This window comes from Ustilaginoidea virens, chromosome 1 (assembly GCF_000687475.1).
Source record: "Ustilaginoidea virens chromosome 1, complete sequence".
NCBI classification, from domain to species: Eukaryota; Fungi; Ascomycota; class Sordariomycetes; order Hypocreales; family Clavicipitaceae; genus Ustilaginoidea; species Ustilaginoidea virens.
Genome location: NC_057316.1, coordinates 4,233,211 through 4,254,985, shown reverse-complemented (window position 1 = coordinate 4,254,985; position 21,775 = coordinate 4,233,211). Strand labels below are relative to the sequence as shown.

Sequence of the window (21,775 nt, the reverse complement as noted above, 5' to 3'; positions counted from 1 at the left end):
CTGGCGACGTAGCACACATGCGGAGCAAGTCACCCGGTATGATTTATTTCCCACGAAAAAGGGGGTACGGGTTTGAAGGGTAAAGAGAAACGAGTTAGAAATATAGACTGGAACTTGGAGACAAAGGAGGCAGGGCCTTGAAAAAAAAAAATCAGAGCCTGGTAGATGGAAAACTCGAACATAGCCCAGTTATGCAGGCAAGAACTCATGTTCGCTGTCTCTAGTGCAAATGATGAGATGTGGCTAAATCCAAGCAGGAAGATCTGGTCACAAATAAGCCTGATAATGTCTACAGTCACACATCTCCCCTGTGGGTCGCTTTGAGCTTTTCGAAATGCTCTTGTTGTTGCGCAGCCAGCTTGCCGATTGCATCACCAATAATCGTCGAGATTAAAGAGTAGTTGTTGTAGAGAAACCGCTCGCTCTTGCGCTTGTCGCCGCCATAGGCCAAGCTCTGCTTGGTCAAGAAGGCCTCGACCTCTGAGCGAAGCCGCTGTAAGCTGGCTACGACGGGCTCGTCATCCCCGGCCTCTGTGCTGAGAGCCAGGAACCCATGGAGGAGCTGCCCAAAGCGTTGTGTGACGACGTGAGGAGCCGGCGTCATCCTCGAGGCATCACCTGTCGAGCGATTCGGCTTGCTCGGCAACTTGTTCGCCAGCTGGCGGACGGATTCGCTGTGTCGGTCCATGACGACCTGCAGCCGTGGCCAGAGCAACATGTTTGTCGCGTTGACGTACCCATCCACGGCGGGTACCTTTTGCCGCTGAAGCTCGAAAGCGAAGCGCTGGTTGAGGCGGATGCACATCAGGATGCCCAAGGCATCAACGGTATCCGCCACGAGGGTCCTGGAAAGCGCCTGGCCGAGCTCAAATGTCGGTTCGAATATGTAGTTGAAGTTGGTCGAGATTCGCGAATAGGACAAGGCTGGCGAGAAAAAAGTCGCCAAGAATGTGTACTCTGCGGTTGCGTTGTCCACCAAGGCCAGGTTAAAGTTTCGGAATTGGACCTCGAGATAGTGCGTGGCCTGGTCCTCCTCAGCGAGGTGAGAAGGCAGAGCCGCCTGGTTTTTTGTCTTGAGGACGTCCAACCGTCTGCCGATGTTGAATGCATCGTGCGGCGGCCCTGAAGCTCGCGCGCTTGAAAGAACCGCAGCTACCCTTGTGATATCCTCTTGGCCCAGGGTGTCCGTTCTTTCGATGATGGCGTGAGTCTTTATTCTGGCCAAAGCCTGCTGGTATCTGCTGAAGTGGTTGTGATAGTACCATCGCATCGTGTTCATGTACGCTTGCGATATCTCTTCGGCAAGCGTTGCATGATGCTGGTGAAGAAAAGTGTACAGGTCTTTGAAACGGAGAAAGTTCTGCTGCTGAATGATCTGGGCATTGATATGAGGAGATCGTAAGGCCTTGATCTGAGCCACCAGAAAATCGCGGATACGTTCAATCGCCTTGAGAGGTTGTAAGAATACTTGGCTTAAAGCGCTGGCCATGCTTGTGATGGCAGCAAGCTCCATTCCACTTACTTTCAATGTGAGTTTTTCCAACAATGGGCCCAACTCTTCAGAAGCCTTGTTACGTTGCGATCCCGACGACGACTTCTTCTTGTACGCTACTAGCCTCTTATCCAGCTCAGACAATACCTTGACCCACGACTCATCGATGTGTCCTGTAGAGATTTTGGAAATGACGTCGGGAGACAGGCTGATGTCTTCTACAAGAGGGCCGAGTGCCTTTTCTACCTCTCTGCGATTCTGAAGACGGCGGTTCAATACCGTAGAGCGTTCTTGTAACGACTCGATATCAGCTGACACGGCAGCGAGATCATTTCGAAAGTTGGCCAAGTTGACTTGAACAGAGTTGAGGACATCGTCGCACGCCGTAATTGATCGATGAAGACCTTCAAACGTGGTTCGCTCGTCTTCATCTACATGAACATCAGTGAGTTGAGCAAGCACGCAATGTTTTTTTTCCCCTCCTCTCGTTTGGGGGTAATATACTCCAGCCATACATTCTTCTCCGGCTTGTGCTTGTCGTATGACGGCAGCGCCATCATCAGGGCCTTCAACGGCGACCAGTTCTTTCAATGATAGACCCCCAAAATCGACGTCCAGCTCAAGATCTGCTTCAACAATGGAGCCTGCTTGAGCTTCCTCTTTCCCGTCGGAGTCTTGAGAAGCTTCTTTGAGGACCTTGAGCAGCTTCTCCAGAGCATCGAGCGAATCGGAATGGTTGGCGGTAGTTGCTGTTTGCCGCAACGAGGATCCGTTTACGCGACGAGAACAGGTAAGCAGCGATGAAGACGAGTCGCTGGTCACGAGGGACAGGGAAGAATTCCGAGGAGAATGCCCAGTTCTTTGGGAGGTGACGTAAGGACTCAGGGAGTTTGACGTCCGGCGCGGAAGAGGAGAATACGATCGACTCCCAAGTTGTGGAGTCGATTGACCAGAGGCAGAGGCACTCGACGGAAAGCCAGCCAGTCGATCGAGCCACATGTTGGGCTGGGCGCAAGGAGATTGAACCTTGCGAATGAATATGTTGTGTTTCGAGGAGGTCGAGGCGACTTTGCCTTTCAACCATGGGCTTGGACTTGGTTACCTGCGCACTTTGGGCAGATGCTTGAATGCGGCGTGCTCAGTCATTATTTTAGGAGCCCCGGGAACCACGGCTGCAATGTTCAGGATTGTATGTACTAACAGGTAGGTACAGTATGTTGGATGCCAGCTTGCAATACTTGTTGGAGAGGGCGACAAGGCTATACAGCTCCATGTCTCACATGGGGAATGCACGCGGGTGCAGCGCGCTCATTGGCTGGCTGGGTTTGCGAGGCTGAGCTTGAGAAGCCGTGGCGCTTGTCGATAACAAAGTTGGGCGTATCAGGCAACCTCGTGTGCATCACGTCGCATCATGTCGCTGAAATGATGGAGCAGGATTATCTAGATGAATTTAAGTAAGCACCTTGGGCAGGCAGTGGAACCTGCACGGGATTATCGGATGAAGGTGCAAAACATCAGGCAGCTTGCTTAGGACCTAGGTGCCTGCCTAGGTACCTGTACTTGGTTCCCCACTCGAGTTACGCACGCTTCAACCCACAAATCAACAGATCAATAGGTACCTAGCTACTTGTGCTACTTGTCACTCTGGCCCTCACTTAACCTAACCCCCACGGCGCCCTTCAAGCCAGCCATCAATTTGACCCAGGCCGCCCCTCTTCAGCATTGCCGTCCCACCCAGACCCAGTGACGCCAAAGACCTTGCAGCGTAACAATGGGTAACTACATAATAAGCTGCAGATTGTAGATTCGGGAATCTGGAAGTGCCAGACTTTTGACAGCATTTGAAGATGAGCCGAGTGCACCGCAGTTGCCGTTCAAGTTGCACGCGTTGCACGTGACCCGGCTTGAAGAGGGCCTTGCCACTTTGTTGGCGATGAAGAACTGCCAGCTCCAGCACTTGTCAGATCGGCTATCGGCTGGTGGCTCGGTACCCTGATCGTGGGAAAAACTACCTGCTCCGGTCGTCATCTCGCATGGGAGCTCTGTTTCCCCGTCTGTTGGAAAACCTGTTGCCATTTTGGTTTTTTTTTCTTTTTTTTTTTTTTTGTTTTTGGCTGCCCCAAGCTCAGTGGCGGCGACTGGAAATGTTGGACTTGTTCTGGCTGAATCTGTGATCTGGCTGAGACCAGTAGACCAAGGAGCCCATGCCACAGTTCGCCCGGTTCTTAGCTGAGTGCTGCTTGCGTTTCCTTTGCGAAAGCGTCTTGACGTCTCGTCTTCGTCTTCGTCTTCGTCTTCGTCTGCGATGCTGTCCTGGCTCCCGGACTTTCGACCCTGCCAAGTCAATCATCAAACCGGGCTGCCTTCATTGTCAAACTTGAGCCTCGGACTTCTCCCAGGCCACCTCTTCGTCGAGGTACAGATAAGGTACCTAGGTCGGCCAGGCCTCTTAGCCTCGCCTGGGTCTCCTCCTGGTACCCGCCCCAGGGCCCAATCAGACGGTGCAAGAAAAAAAATCAGGACGGCGCACCTTTTCCCCTCCATCCTTCCTCTCCCTCTCTTCTCCCACTCTTATTTCGACCCTTTTTTTTTTTTCCCTTTCTCTCCACCCACTCACTATTCAGCACCTCCACTGCTTTTCGGTGTCAGACTATCACGGCCGTCTCTCTCCTCTCCTTTTGCTTCTCGCAGTCCGCTTTCTTGCGCAATTCATCACCATGGCTGAAGAGGTACGTAATCCGGGCCTTGCTCCTTTTTGCGCATTGCGCCCTGCGCCAACCAGTTGGGCCAGCGAGAAAATCACCCCGCATCAATGCTTTGTGCCTGCCCCACGCACGTCGACACGCACAAAGCAGCAAAAAGCTGGGCCCAAAGCACAACAACCCAGCAACCTAGCAAAGCGGCAAAGCAGCAAAGCAGCAAAGCAGCAAAGCAGCCGACCGTGATTATCGCCGAGGCAAGGCGCTCGACTCGACAATCGCGCAAGCCTGCCTGCCGCGTGATGGGCGTTGAAAATGCCGCCTGGATCCTTTGGACTAATTTGCCACTTGGTGTAGCATGATGTTACCTTCGACTCCGCCGACGCTGGCGCGTCCCTGACCTTCCCCATGCAGTGCTCTGCCCTGCGCAAGAACGGCTTCGTTGTCATCAAGGGCCGACCCTGCAAGATCGTCGATATGTCTACTTCCAAGACCGGCAAGCACGGTCACGCCAAGGTCCACCTTGTCGCTCTCGACATCTTCACCGGCAAGAAGTACGAAGATCTCTCTCCCTCCACTCACAACATGGACGTTCCCAACGTCACCCGCCGTGAGTACCAGTTGGTTAGTCTCGCATCCCTACCGCTTGCGCGGTTTGAACATGTGTGTTCGATTACTATGTGCGATGATGAATGCTGAGACTCTTGACTAGCTCGATATTTCTGATGACGGCTTCCTTTCCCTTATGAACGACGATGGTGACACCAAGGACGATGTGAAAATGCCCGACGGTGAGATTGGTGAGAAGATCACCAAGCTTTTCAAGGTTGATGAGAAGGACACCAGTAAGTATTGCAGAAGTGTGCCGAGATCAATACGTCTCTTTTTCCATCCTCGTCTTTTGCGTGCGGGGGAGGAGAAGGAAGAAGAATGCCCTCGTTTCTCAATAGCGCCGTCGAGGTCTTCAAAAGATGCAGTCGCTAATGCTAGTGACAGACGTCATCATCCTTACCTCCATGGGTGAAGAGGCCGCAGTTGAAGCCAAGGAAGCTCCGAAGCAGTAAAGGAAGTGATCAAGGCTCCACGCACAAAGGGAATTTTGCTTCAAGGGTTGGCACAAACTCGTCCTTGTACCATCTAGGCAAAAGAGGGAACATTGGCTTCCACGATTCTTGGCACATTAGATATGCAAGGGGCAATACGTTTGGGTCAACGCGTGCGAGGATATACATGAACGGGATTGTATTAGCTAGCTACAACTCTGGTTACTTACAAAACAGTCCAGGCGTTGGCGCTATAAACAATTTTCCTTTGTTTCTGAAACGACTCTTGGAAGAAGCCAGCAACTTTCTAGGTAGTTGAAGGCGGGAGGGTCATACCCTCCAAAAAAAAAAGAAGAAAGGACGAGATATGATGGCTGTGTTTCAAGATTGCTGTCGCCGGCATAACCTTTTGTGTGTGAAAGAACCTGGACAAGGAGGCGTTGGAAAGTGGGAAAACCACACCAAATGACAAATGACTGGCTTTACGCATTCAACTAGTAGCATCATCTTGTTAAGTCATAGGCCGTGCCTCTCTCTCTCTCTCTTCCTACTTCAGGGTGGCCAATCATCTACCGTGATGGGAACATCGGGCGGGTCAGGCCCTTTTTTTAACCCAACATCAGCTTGTTCAAGTGCAATGCCATCTACCCTGCGACATCCATAAGCTGTGCTGTCCCTGTGGCATAAGTCTGCTTTTTCCGTTTCGGTTCGTTTGCAGTGCAAGCAAGCCATGTATCAGCTCTGCCAGCTCTGCCAGCTCACTTACTTGCAGATGTGCGAGTAGCTATGAAGCAAGTGCCGTTGTTCCAGTGAGGCACCAGTCTTTGGCGCGACAAGAATCCCTCCCCCCCCCCCCCCCCCCACCCAGTCATGGCAGGACAAAGAGAGATGCGCAGGATGCCAAAGGGGGAGCGATGTCCAGAATGCGGAAGTCAACGATTCTATCTTCAGGATGGCCTACGATTCTGTTCCAAGGGCCATCAAATGGAAGTCAGTACCACTACCCAAAGAGCATGCTCGTGCCCGTCATGATCTACGAATCTGAAACGGACTTGCCAGGGATTTATACAGTTCGATCTTGACGATGAAGAAGATGCAGGAAAGATGGGGGCCGTGGCAAGGCGGGAGAAGGCCGCTCGAGGGACGGAGAAGCGTCAACTGGTCGGTCAGCAAGGCAAAACGCTGTATATCGAGGCTGTCCAGCTCCTGTTGCGCAAACAAGTTCTCTTCTTGGTCCGTGATAAAGGTCACAAGATGGAAACGGAAACTGTTCTTCGAGACCTGTGGGATCTTCGTCTCCGCGGCTACGGCTCCCTTTCTGCGGAAGCCGACCATTCGGACACGGAAATCGAAGTGTTTAGCTCTCAACCTACTGATTCCGAGGAAGATGCAAAGCCGTCATGGAGACCGCGCTCTAGAGCGCAAAAGTGGGATCCTGAGCGTGGCTCATCTTGGCCTACGCCGAGACTACCGGAGACGATTGTTCTATGTTATTTAGCATGCGTGCTCCTGAGAATACCAACACGCTTAGCAGATCTTCGCAAATGGGCCGCCAACGGCAGCATGCCATATCTACGAGCAGTATGTTCCATGAACCCCCCCCCCACGGTGGCCGTTGTTCGCTTTTCCCTGGACCTGAATAAGCGCGCCCTTTAGTTTTACGAACTACCTCGGGAAATGCAAGAACGAATGCCCAGCCCGTACGCAACTGTCCTGAAAACGTCGTCTTGCTCAGGTCTGCGTGGAGAAGTTTTATACCAAACGGCCATAGACTTGGTACTTTCCTACAAAGTGAACTACGACATGACATTTCCCGAGCTGAATTTCATACCCATGTTGGTTCAGTTCGCAAAGGAGCTTGCCCTACCAAGTAATGCCAAGTCCGTTCCTACACAACAAAGCTGAAACAATGCTAATCAGCGCTCGTAGTCGAGTCAATCGTGGTAGCCAAGAGACTCGCGACCAACCTAAAATACGACTTTGGATTTCCCGTCTCAAAATCCAGGATCTCCCCAGTCGACCATCCGGAGGTACGACTACTAGGTCTCCTGGCTGTATCAACAAAACTGTGCTTTCCACTCAACCCCGGGCAAGTGTCTCTCTTGAACAAGGAAAAGGCTCTCATGCCACGATTTAGCTGGGAAAAGTGGGAGGAGGGTTACTTGGCAAGTCTTCCGACGGACGACAGAAGTCGGGCGAATCGGTATTTTGAGAACATTACTCCCTCTCAAATCGTTGATCTGGACGATGAAGGCCTCAACACATACATGGCCCAGTTATCGGCGACATTGGCGGAAACTAGTATGACTCGACAAATGGCTGCAAAGTTCGTGTTCCAGGCTAACTGCATAAATAGAAACCAATTCACTCACCCGGTTTTTCCCAACCGAGCCTCAACCAAAGTCTCCGTCGCCTGTACTGGATATTCCGGATGAGCGAATTGACGACCAAGCCCGCCACATACTTGCACAGGCTGTCGAGCCGAGCAGATTCGAAAAGGCAGGTCATGCAGAATCGAAACAGGATGCGACACTTTACGAGGCATTCCGAGCCAGGGAAGATTTATCCTCCGAGGCCTATACTTTTTACCAGGCAATCGGTAGGGATCTGATGTGCCTTGATTTTGACGTGTCCCTGGCTAACACATGCAAGGTAATGTAATCGGGCTGTCAGTCTATGCAATGACACGGGCCATCTATACTCTGGAGCAAGCGATGATATCATGGCGAAAGGACTGTCGCTCAGGAAGGACAAGGGAGGAACCTGCAGGTGATATGTCCTAGAGGCGAAGAGACTGAACGTGGAGAGGCACCTCCTCAGACGCGAGAGCGAAGAGGTATACGGAGTATCATTGATACTATTATACTACGCTAGGGGCTATTTGAATCTAAGTTTCAATAACCTATCTAGAACCTGATCAGATAATCCGGAAAGGAAAAGCCCCGAGCGCCGGGGGAAAGACCTTTGGTATACGGAGTATTGCGGCTAGGAAACGCACTGCTCTCTTGGGCGTTGACGCGCGTTGCGCCTGACATTTCTAGGCGCAGTAACACTTGATAGTAGTAATAAAGGTAGCTATTGATTCAAAGCATCCTCGACTACAGCCTGCTCTTGTGTACGGAAAATGTCTGCAGTTGTGCTCGGCGGGAGGGGGGAGCGAAAGCCGAGTTGGTCGGTGTCTTGCACGTGACCTTCCACATGACCTAGGGTTTTCGGTCTGTTCAACCTCCTTGAGCCCCACCAACTTTCCGCGCAAGAACTTTGCTCAACTCGCAGGAAAACTCACATCGTCAAGCTGCACAAAATCAGGTGCAAAGAGTAAGTTGTCCGACCGATGCGACGTCGCAAAAGCATTCATGGATTGAAGATACTGACTGACATATTTAATCAGTGCAGATGTAAGCTCGAATTCTCTGCGAGGGGGCCCGAGTCGAACGAATCCTCCGAGTTTAGTCAACTGGGACCAAGGGAACTAACCGCGGCGGACATAGTTTTGTGAAGACCCTGACGGGCAAGACCATCACGCTCGAGGTCGAGTCCTCCGACACGATCGACAATGTCAAGTCCAAGATCCAGGACAAGGAGGGCATCCCTCCCGACCAGCAGCGTTTGATCTTTGCTGGCAAGCAGCTGGAGGATGGCCGAACCCTGGCCGACTACAACATTCAGAAGGTTCGTCGGCCTCACTCGTCGGGAAAATGGAAAGCAAAAATAAAAAAACCAAAAAAAAACGTCGGAGCTAAGGGGGGGTTTGGCCGTCATGACAGGAAGAGGCAGCGGCCGAGCCGAGACTGGGGGTTCATAAAGGCTGACTTGATACGTTTTCTCGACTTGTCGAACAGGAATCCACTCTGCACTTGGTGCTCCGTCTGCGAGGTGGTATTATTGAGCCCTCGCTCAAGGCCCTGGCCTCCAAGTTCAACTGCGACAAGATGATCTGCCGCAAGTGCTACGTACGTGCCGTGCCGTGCCGCCTGGTGGTTTCGTCGTACCTCTGCAGGGAATGGCGAATGTATCGCTGCAAAGTCGCTAACAACGGTGCCTAGGCCCGACTCCCGCCCCGTGCCACCAACTGCCGCAAGCGAAAGTGCGGCCACACCAACCAGCTCCGACCCAAGAAGAAGCTCAAGTAAATGTTTGGTTTATTTATTTTTCTACCTGTGGGGGGTGGCGTCTGGACCTGTTGTTATTCTGGGGGATTGGATGGCCGAGAAACAGGACGCTTCACGGTCGCAAGCCTGGCCTTGTTTCTTCATTAGCATATTCAGCTCAGGCAATGCCATTTCGATGATGCCCCTTTGAATGAGATTTTCGCAATCAAACGGAGGAACATTCTGTCCTTTCTGCTTTGTCGTGTTGCGCTCTTGCCAACCGCTCTCGCAGAACATGTCGACCAAGTTGATGTGAGCCCTGGGCCGTTGGAGAATTTGACGCGGTGAAAGGGTTCTTGGGTGCAACAATGCCCTCGAGGACACGGTGTATTGTTTGAGGGGATTGTTTGAGGCGGGGAGGTACCGTAGATCCGATCAAATCTCCGAGACAGTGCATGCAGCCGCTTCGTGCGTGAACAAGGTCTAAGAGTTGGTCCAAGATGTTACCATTTCATATGAACAAACTGCCTTATCCGACTCCCGAGTTATCTGCCATCAAATGTCATGCTATGTCAAGCTAGCCAGTCCTCGTCCTGCCGTTCGCGTTCGTGTCAAATGGTTGGTCGTGGTTCGTCGGCTAAAGTGCGGACAGCCACGGTACTTGGATGCGGGTCCCCCTGCCAGCACCCGTAGTCAGATCTCGTCGCAGTGCACATGTGCAATGCAGCTCTCCACAGCTCCACTTGGCACAATCTCTGGTGTCCCTCCCTTGCCAGCGGGCGTGACTTTAAGTTTCAGGCCAACAGGCCAACAGGTCAACATCCAACATCAACGTCAACGTCAACGTCAACGTCAGCAGCGGCATCCAACCTCGGACCTCGCAGCTCCAGCCCGCCGGCCAAGCTTCACAAGGTCCGCTTCCGCCTGCCCGAGTGAGAGCGCGCCGTCCAGTCCCTGAACCAAACACCACCACCACCAGCATGTCGGGATCGGGCTACGACGCCGTCGTGGATGTGGACGACGAGGCAAGTCAACGATTGCCTGCCTGCCCCTGGCTTCCCGGAAGCCTTGCCCTCAACTCTTGGCTTGGCTCGGCAGTGATTGTTTATTTATTTATTTTTGCCCCCAGGAGGAACCTGCTAATATTGACCCCAGGGAGATCTCGGCCACACTGATCTCCAAGAAGATCTCGAGTTCCACACGTCCAACTTCAACGAGGCGTCCCATGGCGGGCGCAAGAACGCTTCTCCCGGCCTCCCCCCGCCGGCGACGGCGTCGTCCTCGTCGCCGTCGAAGCGCTTCCTGTGGTCCGTGTCCTTTTACTCCCAGTTCTTCGATGTGGACACGTCGGCCGTGCTGCAGCGCTGCTGGGCCGCGCTGTTCCCCCGCGCCAACTTCCTCGACGTCCTCGAGGGGAACCCGGACCTGTACGGGCCCTTTTGGATCGCCACCACCGTCGTCTTGATCCTGTTCCTGGGCGGCACCATCAGCGACTGGCTGTCAACGAGAGGCACCACGCAGTTTGCCTATGATTTCCGGCTACTGAGCGGTACGTTTTTTTTTTTTTTTTTATATTCCTTTTCCGCTCCATTCTGTGCCGTGGAATTCGAAAGGCAGCCCCAGCCTGTGCCCGGGGTGGTTAACGACAACTGATGGTGATGGTGGTGATGGCCATGATCTGCCACTGTGTGCAAGCAAGAAGCAAGGGGAGGGGAAAGGGGAAAGGGGCAAAGGAGGGGGGAGGGGGAAGACGGGGGATCGAAAAGAAGAGCCGCGAGCTAACCCGCATTCTTGCCAACGTGCGCAGGTGCCGCCGGCCTCGTCTACGGGTACACTCTCTTCATCCCCATGGTCCTCTTCCTTGCGCTGCGCTATTTCGGCAGCGAGTCGGCCAATCTGCTCGAGTGCTGGGCCCTCTACGGCTACTCGAACCTGATTTGGATCCCCGTCGCCATCATCAGCTGGTCGCCCATCGAGATCCTCAACTGGACCTTTGTCGCCGTCGGCTTCGGCATGTCGGTCGCCTTTTTGCTGCGCAACCTGTATCCCGTGCTCAGCGCCACGGATCGCCAGGTCAGCAAGGTGCTGCTGGTCGTTGTCGTGCTGCTCCACGCCGGCCTCGCCATCACCATCAAGATCCTCTTCTTTGCGCACAACAGCCCTGCGGCGAAGAAACCCGATGCGCACCCCCCTGCGGAGAAGCCCGGGAAGCCCGCCTTTTTTTCCTTTTAAGCTTCAAAGACCTCCCGGGGGGGGGGGGGGGGTGGGGGGGGGATGGAGTCGGGGAACGGCGTCTTGTTTGGCCCGTCCGTAAGGTTGAATGTTTTCGTGCCCCAAGCTGCGAGCATCTCTGGGAGAGAAGGGGGTGAAAGGGGGGTTCAGGGTTTCAAAAAGAGGTTCTTGTTCTACCCGAGTCGGACCAAGAAAAGGGCCGTTGCGGCGGCGAGTCTCGAGGAAGCTCCCAAAAAGAAAGGGTCCCCCCCCTTTTTTATTTTTTTATTTTTCATATTTACCTCTTGCTGTACAGTCTAGTCCGCCCCAGCTTGCTTGTCCAACACCGTTCAATGGCAAATCTCGCCCCAAAAATTCGCGTCGTGTCATGCCGGGCTGCCCAGAGCAGGCCAAACTCCTCAATTCACTTGCGGGCCGCGTCCGTCTCCCCTCCCCCCCTTGCCTCCGCCTCGCCTCCCCCCCGTTTCCGCGTGACCTTGGCAACCTTCCCGCCGTTGGCCTCCCAGTCCAGCCAGCTCCCGGGGTACACGTCGGCCCGCCACCCAGCCTCCGTGGCCGCCGCCGCCGCCACGCCCGCCCGCACGCCCGCCAGACAGTAAAACAGCAGCGTGGTGCCCTCGCGCGCCGGCCGCGCGAACCCGTACGCGTCCTCAAAGTCCCTCTCGGACATGGCAAACGCCCCCGCGGCGCCCCTGACGGGGATGTTGACCGCCCCGGGGATCCTGCCCGTGCCCGCCATCTCCTCCGGCTCCCGCACATCTAGTTCGCATCCGCAAAAACACGCGCGCGCACACACGTCTCGGTTAGCCGCACGCACGCACGCACGCACCACACCGTTGGGGAAGGGAAGGGGGGGGGGGGGAGGGCCGGGCTGGGACGTACCGACGAGAACCACGTCGGAGGGACGGCTGCGCGCGCCCACCAGCTTCCGCACCTCGTCGAAGCTCCACGCCTTGCTGGAGTGGCCGGCCGTGGAGTAGTCGCGGTGCTGCCTGGCGGGCAGACGCCCCGGCAGGCGGGGGGCTGCGCAGGACCGAAGCGTGGCAGGCGGACGGGTGGAGGAGGATGGGCGAGCGTGGACAGAAAAGGGGGCGGGCGCAACCGCAGGCCGGACCGCGCGTGGGAGCAGCGCCGCCGGGGCGAGTCGCCGGGGGATCATGGTGGTGGGACCTTGGAGCCTTTGCATCGCTGGCAGGAGTGCTGGTGATGGTGATGGTTATGGTGCTATTGATGGGTTCAAGCAAAGAGGATGTTAGGGTGGCGCCTTTGGTTGTGGGATGGAGGACGGAAATGTCAATGTTTCATTGTCGGGTGGTTGGTTGCTGGTGGGTGTTTGCCGGTTGGCTGGCACTTGGTGGCACTCGGTGGCACTTGGCAGTCATGTACATACATACTCCGAGACCGCACGTCAATAGTAGGTACATAACGCTGTCACAATGTTGCAGCCTACAGCGACAGCCTACAGCGACAGCCTACAGCGACAGCCAGGGCACAACAGTTGTACAAGGAAGGCTACTCCGTACATGTATCTTCATTTCATGTTGCCTTGTGCAATCATCGTCAAAACCTGGTATTTATTAGTCATTAGAATTTGCTGGCCCACCAACCGGACCGCAAGCAGCGTCCTTCAGCAGGAGGCGAGGAGCAACTCAGCTCAACTCCCACAAGCCCGGGCTTGTCGCCCCAAAGAATATATACAAATGCTCCGAAACATGCAGGGTTATTACAACTTGTCTAATTACCACTCCAGGCTCGTCGTCGACTCGTCGACTCCGTCCAACGCAAACCGCAATTTCTGCCCCCTCTTCTCACCCATTGCCAGTTACTGGGTCGCTCTTGTTCACCGCTCACGCTTCTCAAAAGTGAGAGGGCAGTCATCCTATGTGCTGAAATCAGTGCTCTGGTTTTCTCGCCGTCCCCCCCCCCCCCCCCCCCCTCTTCCAACCTTCTCCGACAACGGTGCAAATACCAGCAAAGAGGATGTGCTTATCCATACCTTTGGGAATATAGTCGCAAACACCTTAATCTCCTCGGATAAGGGCGTCGCGTGGTGAGTCCACTTCAGCTGACAGGCCGCCTTGCCCACAAACAAGGCAAGGTTGAGCTGAGCATAGACTTGACCAAGGCAGTAGTGAGGGCCCGTTCCGAAAACAAGATAGTTCTTGGCACCCTTCACCTCGGCATCTCCAGAGTAGTATCTCTCGGGATCAAAGTAGTCTGGGTTGTCGTATACTTCGGGATCGTGCAAAGCCATATACGTGGTGGGTATGACCATTGATCCTTGCAGTCGTCTGTTAGCCCCAAAAGAAGAAAAAAAAAATTTCGCAGGCCGCGCTCTGAGATGGAGAGCATTTTGGGGAGTGTGCATCATCATGGGCACTTTGGAACTCACCCTTGGGTGCCGTGTACGATTCGGTAATGGGAAAAGGCTTCTTGACAAGATAAGGCACCATCAGCACGGGCGGTCGGTATCGGAGCAGCTCTCGGACCACGGCGCGCGTGTAAGTGAGGGATTCGAGCTGGTCCATGTTGAGCTCCGCGTTGGGGTCGCCGTTGCGGACCTGCATGTTCTCCTCGCGCACACGTTGGAGAACGTCGGGACGTTGTGCGGTAACCTGGAAGAGCCACGTCGCGGCACTGCTGGTGGCATCCTGGGAGGCAAAGAGAAAGGTGAAGATGGTCTGCGCGATTTCGTAGTCGGAGAACATTCGAAGGAGAGGACAAGGCTTGTCCATGCTTTCCTCGGTGCCTTGGCCGTTGGCCTCGGCCTCGCGCCATCGCTCAGACTGCATCATTTGAAGAACCCAGCCGTCCATGATGCAGGTGACGTTGCCGCCGCCAGCCATGCGAACCTTGCTTTTGGCAGCGCACTTTGCGAATTCGCCCAGGACCATGTCGGCAGCCTTCTTGCCGTGCCATGTCTTGGTAAAGGGAACAATGATGGGAAAGTTGACGAGCTCCAGAGCGGCCGTGATGAGGTAGTAGTCGTCGGCAATCTTCTTGACAGCAGCGTCCGACATGTAGTGTCCGACAAAAGTTCGGCAAGAGACGGCGCACATGAGTTCGCGGAACTCGGGCATGAAGGGCACCGGCCTTCCGCCGTTTTCCTCGGTGATGTTGACAAACTTGTCGAAATACCTGTTGTAGACCTCCTCCTGGCCAGGGAGATAGCATTCCAAAGCCTTGCGCGTGAAGAGACCATTGAGGCCCTTTCGGAAGTCGACGTGCGCCTTGCCGTCCAGGAAGACCCAATTATCATGGCCCAGCAGCTTGTGGGCGATGTCGACGACGCACGGCTTCACGTACATTGGAGAGTTGAAAACTTTGCGTGCCATGTCTCGGGTCGAAGCAATGACGACGAACCTAGTGTGCAAACCCCAAGCGTTAGCCCCAAGCAAGGCTGCCGACTGGTTCCCCCAGAGACGGATGCGCCGAAGCAGGTGATATGATGACGCACTTGTGGAAAACCGAGACGCAACTGAGAGGACCGCTCGCCCACTTGGCATAATACTCGTCGAATTTCGGGTGCATGGATTGCAGAAAGGGGCCAATGAAGGGCATCTTCCATGTCGGGCCAACGATGGAGCCTTTGTTAAGGATATAGCTAACTGTTGGGCAGAGGTAACCTGTCAGTAGGGGAAATTCCCAGCGGCGTGCGGCTTGACTCGTGCCCTCATGTATATATATACGTGTGTATATATGTACATATAGATATATATATATGGGCGACAAGTGCAGTGCAGTGCAGTGCAGTTTGAGAAAGAAGATGTGGCCAAGTCGAGCACATACTCTGGTCATAAACTACACACGCAGCAAAGAGGGTCAACAGGATGGTCCAGAAGCCAGTGGTCGTGACAGCTTCGCGGACAATGTCCAGATGCGAAGGAATGTGGATGGGCTTGCCCGTGGAGCTGACCAGCATGGAAGTAAAAGCTGAAGGAGTCGCGTTGCCGTCCATGCTGGGCGACTGCGATTGGGTTGATGCGTCGCGTCGCGTACGTACGAAGAACTGAGGCCTTCTGGCAGGGGAATAGGTTGGTGGTGGTCAGCGAAGCCGACGAGGAAATTTTGTCGACGAGATTGATTTACACGGCAAGGCGGGTGCGGGTGCGGGTGCGGAAGCGGGTCCGTGATCAGCTGTCTGCGGTCTCGTTGCTTCCTTCCTTTCTTGCTTGCTTGCTTGCTTGCTTGCTTCCTTCCTTCCTTCTTTCCTGCCCCCTTTCCGTTGTCTGTTATCTGTTTCCCTGGTTTTTTTTTTATTTTTTTTTTATTTTTTTTTTTCTTCTTCTTCTTTTACCTTGTCTTATTTGCCCTCCCTCTTTGGGAAAGGGTCTTGTCGTCTGGTTGGTTGTCACAATAATGTCCGACAAAATCCGCTAAAACCGCGACGAGAGACAAGGCGGCTTTCCGCAACGCAAAGCACGAGATGGATGGACGATGGATGATGGACGGCAGGATGGGATGGAGTGGATGGAATGGATCATGGATAGATGGATGGCAAGCGAAAAGGAATTGACGTGTTTGCGGACGGGGCACGCCTGCCTGCACCTTGGACCTGGCGGAAGGAGGGAGGGAGGGATTGCTACATGTACGTACATATAACCAACCACCAGACAGACGCCTGCCACCCACCGTGTCCCTCCCTTGGTAGGTACATATGTGTACCCAGGAAGGTGCGGCGACCGGAGGTAAGGGGGAATCAGACATGCAGCAGCCCTTGACCAAGCGCAGTGCGCACCGAGTAAGCGCGTCAACGTGCCTCGAAACCACAACAAGCAACCAACAAGCAACCAACAAGCAGTCAGCCGGGCGCGCCCTGCCCGATGCCCTGCTGTCAATGCCAACGGGACAGTCCAGTGGAGTGGCTTTTTTCGTCACGCAAAGGCCGTTCGATTCTTGCGCTGTCGGCCGGCCCGTTTGCCACATAATGAGCCACTCGGTTGATGGGCAAAGTTTTCGACATGACCGCCCGCCTACCCGCCTCACCCAACGAGAAGTACCTACCTACCTACCTACCTCCTAACCTAACCTACAGGTAGGTACCCACCCACCCACAGGTACCAAGTCGTATTCGGTTTAGCAGCTGGCTCGGCGGAGTGCGGAGTTTTCCCCAAAAGAACCCAACCGAACTTAACCTAACCGACCCAAAGGCAAGTAGAGGTCACCGAAATGGTCGTCGGACGAACCCAGCTGCAATCAACTCTATCTGCGCCGACGACGATGACAGGTTCTTGGCCTTGCTCCAAGACTCCTCCAGCCCTGGCCCTGGTCCTGGCCCTTGTTCGTTCGTGCCTGCCGGAGGAGACGTCGTCTCCACAGTGTCAGACGGGCCCCGCCTGACAGCGCCGACAGCGCCGACAGCGCCTGAGCGCGAGGAACATAGGATGTGGGGCCAGGACCCTGTACCGCCGTACCAGCTACCTGGCTGGGGCTGGGCCATTTCATATTCAGCACTGAGAAAAGCCATCCAAGTCCTCAGAACCAGAACCAGAACCAGAGACAGAGGTTTGGTGCTAGGGCTAAGCAGGTCGCCAGTCGCCAGTCGCCAGTCGCCAGCCGGCCAAGCACCCCCTTTTATACGACGTCGCCTGGTGTCTTTGTGTGTGACGTGACGTCTGGTGACATGTTGAAACGTGAAACCCCCTCTGCCCAACGCACCTAGTCCCTTCACGCGAAGAAGAAGCCGATGCATGTTCGGCTGTCTGTCTGACGGGGTTGGAGTGCGCAACAATCGAGTCTGTGCGGGTTGCGGATCCGCTCTCCAAGCTCCGAGGGCAACATGGGAGCTAAGCTCTTATAGGCGAAGATTAATTTTTGTAGAGGGGGCGTTCCTTTGACGGGTGAAGGCTAGGTAAGGTACCTACCTAGGTACCTAGGTACCTACCTCTAGGCACCTAAGGCACCCCCGCACCTTTAATGGCCGTACCCTTTATGATGTCGGACATTTTAAAACAAGCCCGTTCATTTTGCTTGGTAATTCATTTGCCAAGCTCAAGCTTAGGTACTCCGTACTCCGTACCTAGGTACGCAACACAGTGCGCCAGGATAAGCTTGACTGACGTAAGACTTGCATGCGAACCACGGCCTCGAGCCTCTAGTCCCCCCCCCCCGGCCATCATTCCATCCTTATTGGCCGCCCGCAACCCGCACGAAGCCCCGTTTCCGGTATTCTCCGTAGCCCCGCTGCACGAGGTGTTATGTACGTTGCGTCATTCCCGCCCCAGCGCAAGAGCACAAGGAGCGCTAGCCTCAATCAAGTATGACCTAATCGGTGCGACTTGCTTGCTCGCATCCCCCGCTCTGCCACCCCGGTACACGTGCTCCCTCCCAGGTAGCAGCATGCAGTCAGCCAGTCGACGCATTCGTCATCGTCATGGCTCGCCGGCCGCCCGTTTCCGTGCTGCGCTATTTTCCACCTCGCATCAACAACCTACGTAGCAATCTACAGAGAAATCTACAGAGCAATCTACAGAGCATTCTACAGAGCAATCTACAGAATCATCCTATTGTCGACAGATTCTCGACATCCAGCCCTGCCAAAATGCCTTCCTACATTGTACGTACAGCTTCGTCACCATCCTTCCCCCCCCCCCCCCCCCCCTTCCCCCAACGCACACAGATGTGCTCCGCTCGTTGCTTGCTAACAGAGTGCCCGTCTCTGATGATAGGTGTCTTTGAAAGATGATGCCACCGACGAGCAGGTCAAGGCGTATGTGGACTCTTTGACGATGCGCTTTGTTTACCCGCCGAAAAGCCCATGCGTAACCGGATGAGCCCGGATGAGCCCGGATGAGCCCGGATGAGCCCGGATGAGCCCGGATGAGCCCGTCAGGAGCTGACTTGAGTGTGTCATCTCCAGCGCCAAGCAACAAGCCGTCGAGCAAGGTGGCGTTATCGGTCATGAGTACACCCTCTTCAAGGGGTTTTCGTATGTGCTTCCCTACGCTCGCACCCGGCAATGACCCAACGTGCTGCTGGGACGCCGAAAAAGACCGACTGACCAAAAGCACGCTTTTGCAAATTCATTCACAGCGTAACCTTTGACAAGGACGCCATTACTACCCTGGAGGCGAACCAAGACGTCAAGTCGGTCGAGGTAGACGGCCAAGTCACCACTTGCTGAGCTGGAGAGCATGCTAGCAGACGGAACTCTTGGGGGGGAGGAAATGGCTGCCACAGGTTGGCGAGATGGTACACGCCAGTGTGTGGGCATGGGGACATGGGGCAGTTGGAATTATTACACCACAGTCCTTTGACGAATCTGGTGGCGCCTCGATTCGTATAAGCTTTCAATGTTGCAACGTCCTTGTTGTCTCTGCAGCTTTGTGCGCACTTGGTTCTCTCTGCCCGACACGTCGTAGGCTGTAGCTGCCCGTTTGGATCTGCTGTGCCGGCTGCCGCGCCGCCGGATCCACGCATGATGATGGATGGTGGATGATGGATGATGGATGATGGATGATGGATGATGGATGAGTGAGCTTGTGGGCTGCGGCTCGACGACGGACCCATGGAGCGGTTCATTCATGTTGCCTTCCCTTCCAGTCGGGGACAGGACAGAGATGCTGTAGTCGATACTCGATCCTCGATACCCGGCTGTACTCTGCACGGAATCCAGAGCGTCCACATTCCTTACGAGGTAGGCAGCCCATGTACTCGGCTACTCCGTACATGGCAGCTACGTACCTACATAGGTACCTAAGGTAGAAAGCCACTGGTGACTAGTCGCCGGGTGGCCGGTGGCCCGGTCGCCAGCTGCCACCGGCTGCCACCGCCGGATGAAGCGGCCCCGCCCACCTGCGCAGCCCCTCGCGCCGCACTTGTCCTGATTGGTCCCGATGCCCCCATAGCTCCGTTCGTGCTTGCTTGCGCAGTGGTGTGGCTGCCGAGCGAAGTCGCCCGCCGCTCGGTTGGCCACGGCCTCCACAGCGCGTTGCAGCCACATTGGGAACCTTGGGTACCTCAGGTACCAGCTACTACCTCCTACCAAGGCGCCATCGCCGGATGACAAACAAAAGTTGCCAACAGCCGACAACCAACCACCATCAACACCATCAACACCATCACCACCATCACCATCAACGCCATCAACCTGCGCGCGCATCTTTCCCACCGCACCCCCGATATCAACTCCCAGCCCCGCGAACATTGCTCCCGTACGCGATCCCCCCCCCCCCCCGCTCGCGGCCCCCGTCCATCTCGACTGCAACCACGTATCCACCCGCTGGCTACCTCCGAAGCCGCGGCATGCGCATCATCCGCCGCCCAACGCTTCCGCCCCGAGTCCGCGTAGCCATGTCGACATGCAGGCCTCGACAGCCGCTCCGCTGAGGCTCTGCCGCTTCCGTCCCCGCCCATCTCTTCCTGTCGCCCGACCGCCCGCGCCGCGCCGCGCCCACGCCCTCCTCCTCCATGCACCCGGGTCTCGCCGCTCCGTGGCGCATCAAGTGTCGGATGCCGAGATTGCTGCGCTCGCGCAACAGCACCAGCATCCTCTCAGCCTAGCTGATCTGGTCAGGTAGTTACGGCTTTCCCCCCCTATGTTCTTCCCCTGCCCGAGACTGTCCGGTAAAAAAGAGCAAGCATATATAAATATATATATATATATATATATACATGAAAGAGAGAGAGAGAAAACAAAAATCGACGCAGTCCCGCAAGCCCGGGCTAATCCCCTCCTCCGTCTTGGCCTTAAACCCCCCCCCAAACAGACACGGCCGCCCCCCCCTGTCCGAGAAATCGCTCCTCTCCTCGGCCAACTTCACCTTGTCCCTTCTCCCGATCCGGCTGGCCCGGCGGATCCAGGCCCTCCGCAACCTGCCGTACATTGTCGTGTCCAACCCCAACATCGCCCGCATCTACAACAACTACCTCCACTCGCTGTCCATCCTCCTGCCGTACTGGCACGCCGCCAGCCAGGGCCGCGCCATTGCCACGCCCCAGGACGAGATTGCCTTCACCAACGTGCTGGCCGAGCTGGTCGCCACGCACACCGACACCATCCCCATCCTGGCCAGGGGCTTCCTCGAGTGCCGCAGGTACATCTCGCCCGCCCAGGTGACGCGCTTCCTCGACGAGCACCTGCGCGCCCGCATCGGCACCCGGCTGGTCGGCGAGCAGCACATTGCCCTCCACTTCAGCAGCCAGCCGCACTTCGCCCCCGGCGACAGCCCGACCCCGTGCCCCGAGCACCCGTCCTACATTGGCGTCATCGACACGGCCCTCAGGCCCGCGCTGACGGTCGAGGCCTGCGCCGGCTTCGTCGCCGACATTTGCGAGCTGCGCTACGGCTCGCGCCCGCTGCTCCGCGTCGACGGCGAGCCCGACACCACCACGTTTGCCTTTGTGCCCACCCACCTCGAGTACATTGTCACGGAGCTGCTCAAGAACGCCTTCCGCGCCACCGTCGAGAGCAGGTCCCGCGAGCCCGTCGTCGTCACCGTCGCCCCCGAGCCCCCCCTCAAGGAGCAGCCGGGCGGCGCCCCCCTGATCCAGCAGCCGTCCGAGGACCGCGGCCGGTTCCGCAGCGACGCCATCAGGCCGCTCGACGACAACGCCCCCGGCGTTACCATCCGGATCCGCGATCGCGGCGGCGGCATCGCCCCCGACGTCCTCCCCAACATCTGGTCCTACTCCTTCACCACCTTTTCCGACGACGACGAGTTTCCCGGCTCGGGAGCCGCAGGCGGTGGCGGCGGCGGCGTTGACGGTCTCGGCGCCATAGCTGCCGCCAGCACCGGGGGCAGTTCCATAGCCGGCCTCGGCTACGGCCTGCCCCTGGGCCGAGCCTACGCAGAGTACTTTGGCGGTGGCATAGCGGTGCAGAGCTTATATGGCTGGGGCACCGACGTCTATCTGCGCCTCAAGGGGGTCGGCAACATCGACTAAGCCCCTTGCCAAAAAGCAGCGTAATTAAATAGAACAAAACGTCAAAGGAATTGCCCCCCTCCTCCCTCCCACCCCCCATGTCGAGTGAAGAATGCTAGCCCCCCCCTGGTACAGACGGATAGCAGCACCGAGATACGAATCCGGAAAGGATGGCTTTTGCAATCCGATCCCGGTCTCTTGGAGGATACCCAGAAACAAATGCACGTCAACACATGTTGTGACTATCGCTTCCCAACGTTGATGCTGCTTTCCGACCAGGATGCAGACCGACGACGCACGCAGTGATAACCATGATAGTAACAGAAGATGGAAACTTGAAACACTTTATTCTTC

At 55.7% G+C, this 21,775-nt stretch overlaps 8 protein-coding genes across 8 annotated transcripts; 5 read left to right on the top strand and 3 right to left on the bottom strand.

Annotated features, from left to right (window-relative positions):
• Positions 1 to 295: 295 nt before the first annotated feature.
• UV8b_00948 (uncharacterized protein) lies at positions 296 to 2,491 on the bottom strand (the record flags this gene model as incomplete). The annotated part of the gene is made up of 3 exons (XM_043138446.1): positions 296 to 1,447; positions 1,523 to 1,923; positions 2,008 to 2,491. The coding sequence occupies 3 exons, from the start codon at positions 2,489 to 2,491 to the stop codon at positions 296 to 298; spliced, it is 2,037 nt and encodes a 678-aa protein (XP_042994380.1).
• Positions 2,492 to 4,209: 1,718 nt separating this feature from the next.
• Positions 4,210 to 5,255, top strand: UV8b_00947 (uncharacterized protein; the record flags this gene model as incomplete). Its single annotated transcript, XM_043138445.1, has 4 exons — positions 4,210 to 4,221; positions 4,549 to 4,815; positions 4,904 to 5,036; positions 5,188 to 5,255. The coding sequence occupies 4 exons, from the start codon at positions 4,210 to 4,212 to the stop codon at positions 5,253 to 5,255; spliced, it is 480 nt and encodes a 159-aa protein (XP_042994379.1).
• Positions 5,256 to 6,218: 963 nt separating this feature from the next.
• On the top strand, positions 6,219 to 9,367 carry UV8b_00946 (uncharacterized protein; the record flags this gene model as incomplete). Its single annotated transcript, XM_043138444.1, has 12 exons — positions 6,219 to 6,224; positions 6,294 to 6,815; positions 6,891 to 7,104; positions 7,164 to 7,535; positions 7,591 to 7,833; positions 7,887 to 7,902; positions 7,967 to 8,070; positions 8,442 to 8,552; positions 8,626 to 8,632; positions 8,726 to 8,906; positions 9,077 to 9,187; positions 9,281 to 9,367. 12 exons carry the CDS (start codon positions 6,219 to 6,221, stop codon positions 9,365 to 9,367), a joined length of 1,974 nt encoding a protein of 657 aa, XP_042994378.1.
• Positions 9,368 to 9,940: 573 nt separating this feature from the next.
• UV8b_00945 (uncharacterized protein) lies at positions 9,941 to 11,557 on the top strand (the record flags this gene model as incomplete). The annotated part of the gene is made up of 4 exons (XM_043138443.1): positions 9,941 to 9,953; positions 10,124 to 10,350; positions 10,481 to 10,874; positions 11,133 to 11,557. 4 exons carry the CDS (start codon positions 9,941 to 9,943, stop codon positions 11,555 to 11,557), a joined length of 1,059 nt encoding a protein of 352 aa, XP_042994377.1.
• A 403-nt stretch (positions 11,558 to 11,960) lies between these two features.
• Positions 11,961 to 12,716, bottom strand: UV8b_00944 (uncharacterized protein; the record flags this gene model as incomplete). The annotated part of the gene is made up of 2 exons (XM_043138442.1): positions 11,961 to 12,316; positions 12,440 to 12,716. The coding sequence occupies 2 exons, from the start codon at positions 12,714 to 12,716 to the stop codon at positions 11,961 to 11,963; spliced, it is 633 nt and encodes a 210-aa protein (XP_042994376.1).
• Positions 12,717 to 13,397: 681 nt separating this feature from the next.
• UV8b_00943 (uncharacterized protein) lies at positions 13,398 to 15,515 on the bottom strand (the record flags this gene model as incomplete). Its single annotated transcript, XM_043138441.1, has 5 exons — positions 13,398 to 13,436; positions 13,554 to 13,837; positions 13,950 to 14,920; positions 15,015 to 15,165; positions 15,347 to 15,515. The coding sequence occupies 5 exons, from the start codon at positions 15,513 to 15,515 to the stop codon at positions 13,398 to 13,400; spliced, it is 1,614 nt and encodes a 537-aa protein (XP_042994375.1).
• Positions 15,516 to 17,930: 2,415 nt separating this feature from the next.
• Positions 17,931 to 18,680, top strand: UV8b_00942 (uncharacterized protein; the record flags this gene model as incomplete). Its single annotated transcript, XM_043138440.1, has 4 exons — positions 17,931 to 18,113; positions 18,226 to 18,266; positions 18,417 to 18,485; positions 18,590 to 18,680. The coding sequence occupies 4 exons, from the start codon at positions 17,931 to 17,933 to the stop codon at positions 18,678 to 18,680; spliced, it is 384 nt and encodes a 127-aa protein (XP_042994374.1).
• A 1,177-nt stretch (positions 18,681 to 19,857) lies between these two features.
• On the top strand, positions 19,858 to 21,442 carry UV8b_00941 (uncharacterized protein; the record flags this gene model as incomplete). The annotated part of the gene is made up of 2 exons (XM_043138439.1): positions 19,858 to 20,072; positions 20,266 to 21,442. 2 exons carry the CDS (start codon positions 19,858 to 19,860, stop codon positions 21,440 to 21,442), a joined length of 1,392 nt encoding a protein of 463 aa, XP_042994373.1.
• Positions 21,443 to 21,775: the final 333 nt, after the last annotated feature.